Source organism: Montipora foliosa, unplaced genomic scaffold (genome assembly GCF_036669935.1).
Source record: "Montipora foliosa isolate CH-2021 unplaced genomic scaffold, ASM3666993v2 scaffold_449, whole genome shotgun sequence".
Lineage (NCBI taxonomy): Eukaryota > Metazoa > Cnidaria > Anthozoa > Scleractinia > Acroporidae > Montipora > Montipora foliosa.
The window spans coordinates 115,001-120,000 of record NW_027179755.1 but is presented as its reverse complement, the minus strand read 5'-3'; the positions used below and the strand labels follow the sequence as shown (position 1 = coordinate 120,000).

The 5,000-nt window shown below is 38.2% G+C and overlaps 1 protein-coding gene across 1 annotated transcript; it reads left to right on the top strand.

Annotated features, from left to right (window-relative positions):
* Nucleotides 1-2,963: 2,963 nt before the first annotated feature.
* On the top strand, nucleotides 2,964-3,413 carry LOC137989259 (uncharacterized). Its single transcript, XM_068835096.1, has one exon. The coding sequence runs from the start codon at nucleotides 2,964-2,966 to the stop codon at nucleotides 3,411-3,413; it is 450 nt and encodes a 149-aa protein (XP_068691197.1).
* Nucleotides 3,414-5,000: the final 1,587 nt, after the last annotated feature.

Below are 5,000 nucleotides of genomic sequence, written 5' to 3'. Positions count from 1 at the left end.
AGAAAAAACTTGCCGTTTGATTTCAGTGTTGTAAATAATACCAAGTTAGTAAAATATTAGAAACAAAGCTCACTTGATATCCAACGGCGAAAAAGGAGATTCTTGTCGAAGACCATTACTCGTCGCTTTAAAGATTCCAGTGATTTATTTTTCACTGACTGTCTTCTTCATCCAATTGACGTTCCATTGTTGAGCTCCATGAGGGTATATTTTGTTTAAAGATCCACTAAAACGCCATTTGCGGTACAATGACTTTCGACGCCATTGAAGGTTAACAAGAATTAGTGAAATTTCCAATTGTTACCGGATGACTGTGCAGAGTTAAGTACAATTAAATACAAATAGCCAGGCAACAGACGTCACAGATCCACTTAAGGTGTTCGATTCCTTCTCTGTTTTTGTTGAACCCATAAGTTACCAGAAAATCTTCCATTTGGTTTCAGTGTTGTACATAACACCACACTTTGCAAAATATTGCAAATACAGCTCACTTTGATTTCGGCTCGACGGGCGAAAGATTGTTGTCGAAGTCCATTACTCGTCGCTTTTAAGATTCCAGATATTTATTTTTCACCACCTGTTTTGCTTATCCAATTGACGTTCCATTCTTGAGCTCCACAAGGGTATATTTTGTTTAAAGATGCACTAAAACACCATTCACATTACAATGACTTTTGACGCCATTGCAGGTTAATTAAGTGTTCTCCTGTGTGCACCAGAGAAATCTACGCATCATCCCAGCCCCCTCAAACCTAAAAAAATACGCACAGAAGACTTTATGCACAGACACCACGTAGCAAGGGAGTGACAGGCAAGAATTTACCGACACGGAAAAAATAAAACAGACAAATATTACGCATTTTCCGACTGAGATTGCCATACTGGCAACCCAGTAACAAGAACAATTTCATAAATTCAATTTGCGCTTTTATTGCAGTTTCAAGTCAGTGCAATTTAAACACGTACATTTTTCCGCGAGCATTAAGAAAAAACTTTCTCTGTACGGTAAAAAAATTGGAGTTTTTGGGCATAGTATTCGGAAGAGAAATACAATGAATTAGTCAGGAAATATAAGATTACAGCAAAAGGAGAGGCAGAAGTACTGGAAGAACTGGAACGGTATGAACTAAGAATTGAACAGTACAGGTTAAACAGGTTATTCCAGCAGGACCAAAAGAGAGTGTATCAAGAATTAAATGATGAAATGACGTCTGAAGGAACAGTGCCAGAGGTAGAGCATGAACAGAATGCAGAATGGCTGAAAGAAATGAAAGGGGAAAGGACAGAGATAATGCAAGAAAATCTTACTATAACAACTGGAATGGTGGCAGCAATAAAAGTCAAGAGGATCCCGAACTGGAGGGCCCCTGGACCTGACAGTGTTCAGAGATTCTGGCTAAGGATTCTGGCTAGGGATGCAGCTGACATCGCTGCATGAGAGAATTTCAATTCAAATGAACCACATGATTAACAATGGAGGTACGATCCCAGCACGGTTGACGAAGGGCAGGACAGTGCTATATCAAAAAGACCCACAAAAAGCAAATAATTTCCGACCAATATCCTGCCTACCCCTCATGTGGAAACTAATGACTGCGATAATTTCTGATTGTATCTACACCTTTCTCGTGGAGAATGAGATGCTTCCAGTGGAACAGAAAGGGTGCAGAAGAAAGAGCCCTGGGACAAAAGACCAACTTCTTATCGACAAAGCTATTCTGGAAGGCAGCGAACATAAGCACGGGAATTTGGCCATAGTGTGGGTGGACTATAAGAAAGCTTACGACATGGTCCCACATTCTTGGATTATTAAGAGCCTAAAACTCGCCCAAGTAGCACAAAATGTGATCGCCTTTGTGGAAAGATCGATAATGAGCTGGACCACTGAACTAACATCTTGTGGGCAAACATAAGGTACGGTAAAAGTTAGAAGAGGTATATTCCAGGGTGATAGTCTATCACAGCTGCTGCTTGTACTGTGTATGATACCGTTAACAAAGATCTTAAGAAAAGCGAAAGCAGGATACATGCTGGATGACATCAAAGTGAATCACTTGCTCTTTATGGACGACCTTAAGCTCTTTGCTAAAAACGAAAAAGAACTAGATAGCCTGGTATCCACAGTGTAGGTTTTTAGTCGAGACATAGGAATGGAATTTGGCATACAGAAGTGTGGAGTGACGGTTCTGAAGAGGGGTAAGCTGAGCAAGACAGAGGGTATTCAACTTGTGAATGGCGAGACAATTAAGGAGGTGTGTGAAGAGGGATACAGGTTCCTGGGGTTATTGGAACTGGATAAAGTGAATGAACAAGAAATGAAGGACATGTTTAGAAATTAGTACATGCGAAGACTGAAACTAGTCATGTAAACACATGGGCGGTATCCTTGCTACGATATGGAGGAGGTGTGATTGGATGGACGAAAGAAGAACTGCAAAGCATGAATAGAACGACCAGGAAAGTGATGTCAATGAATAAGGAGCGACACTTCAAGGATATATGTACCAAGGAAGAGAGGGGGCAGAGGACTTATTACTTGCGAAGCTTGTGTCCGGGGGAAGATAACAGTGTGGGTTGGTATGTAGGGAGATGTAATGAGGTGTTGTTAAGGAATGTGGGAGAGAGAGGAACAGTGAAGCCGGATGAGGCAAAGAAACCGAGAGAGTATAGTAAGAGTGCAAAGAAGGAAACCGAAAACAAATGGAAAGGGAAGCAAGGGCATGGGCAGTATGTTAGAGACTTGACGGCAGTGGACTGGGATAAAACATGGCGGTGGATGCAGAAGGGAGACCTCAAAGGGTGTACAGAAGCATTGATCTGCAGTGCCTAAGAGCAAGCTTTAAAAATTAATTATATCAAGTTCCACATAGACAACAATGTAGAATCTCCTATGTGTAGGATGTGTGGAGAGAAAGGAGAAGGTGTAAACCATCTAATTAGATGCTGCACTCACTTGTTAACAAATGGAACAACGTGAATACAAGAGGCGCCACGACATTGTTGCACGGTATTTGCATTGGCAACTGTGCGGAAAGGCAGAACTTGAGCTGACCGATAAGTGGTACAAACACACCCCAGGGCGAGTGTTAGAAAACGAAGGTTTCAAAGTTCTGTGGGATTTCAATGTACAGTGTGACAGGATCGTTGAAGCTCGAAGACCGGACATTGTCTTTGTTAATAAGCAAGGAAAGGAGGCCATGATCATTGACGTCGCCATTCCAGGGGATGCGCGATTAAAAGACAAAGAACTGGAGAAAATAGAGAAGTACCAACTTCATAGGGAAGAAATAAGAAAGTTATGGAAGCTGAGGAAAGTGACTGTAGTGCCAGTTGTAATCGGAGATCAGGGGCTGTATCTGATAAGTTTGATAAACACATCGAAAAGCTTGGCACCACCATCAGACTTGAAGTGATCCCGAAAACTGCTCTGTTGGGAACGGCTAGACTCCTAAGAAACGTTTTGTCCCTTTAGGGAATTAGGAGAGGACTCCCTTTAGGAACTTGTTGTTACTCGCTCTCAAGGCCGGAAATAATTGACCTAGCCAGGACCACCTTTTAGGCCTGTGATGTTACATGATAGTAATAATAATAACAAATTTCAACTTACAATATGTTACAATAAAAAAAGATTTTACCAAGCGTAATTAGACATTAAAAAAACTTACAAATTTATAGAAAATATTATTCGTTATACCCGCGGTGTATAAAAAAGTGTTCATTTCTATAATTCATGCAATCATTTGGACTAAACACTTATTAAAATATCATTATTGTGATTATCGTTATTATTACCATTACTATAATAATATTTATAATAATAATAATAATCATCATCATCATCATCATCATCATCATATGCATTGATTTGAGATATTGTTATATCCTCAACGCCAAAACTAATGTTTGTCGGTAGCAATCAACTTGACTTTTTTTAAATGTGCTCTTCTCTTTAATGAGGGGTTCCTGACTCAAATTAAAAAAAAGGTGTTACAAAAAGAATAATATGACATATTGGAATAACAGTTAGTATTAATCTTACAAGGGTAAGGTCCAAATGCATCTTAATTTTAGACCCAAAAAGGGTTATACATTACTATTTACACTTTGTTTAAATTAGCAGTGTGCGTCGCTTTGTAAGTAAGTCATACTGTTCTTTGTGCAGTGACCAGGGACATAGATATGTCATATTTTCAACGTTTATTTGGGCGGGTATACTTAAAGATCTTCTAGACTTGTGATCCCATTTTCCGGGAGTTGAGTTATTTCATTGTTATCAAGCCTTCCAGAAATGAAAACATGAAACGTAATGTATATGAAAACATGTCCAAAACTAAGTAACGAAGTTTTAACTCATGTTCGCACTACTTTTTAAAGTACACGCAGCAACAGTACAGAATTCGAAATAAACAAGAACAATTCTATGAACTCAATTATAGCTTTTATTGCAGTTTTGTTCTCAGCATTCGCTTAATCAAGGCTTTACTCGATTCTACTTACATAACATTGATTGATTCTAAATTTGGAGGACTTTTTGAGAGCTATAAAATCTTTATTTGTACACAATATGTATAATAAAAATAATAAGAAGAAGAAGAAGAAAAAGAAGAAGAACAATAATAATAATAATAATAATAATAATAATAATAATGATAATAATAATTATAATAATTATATCTTTAAACTTGCAATATTTTAAACTAAAGTAAAAATCTTAACCAAGCTTAATTAGACATTACAAAAAATTACAAACTTATAGAAAATATTATTCGATATACCCGTGGTGTACAAAATAAGTTCATTTCTATAATTCATGCAATCAATTGCAGTTTCATTGTTAGCATTCGCTGATCACAGCTTTACTCGATTCTACTTAGATAAGAGCAGTACAATTAAACCCAAATGACCTCCATGGGGTGCGCGCAATCGACTCAGAGCCATCAAATCCAAGGAAAAATGGATGACAGTGGAGAATTCTTTGTGGAGTATCCACGCGCAAAGCT

Bases quoted from the DNA above. Each gene is read 5' to 3' on its own strand.
- LOC137989259 (XM_068835096.1), top strand. From the start codon at position 2,964: ATGGAACAACGTGAATACAAGAGGCGCCACGACATTGTTGCACGGTAT.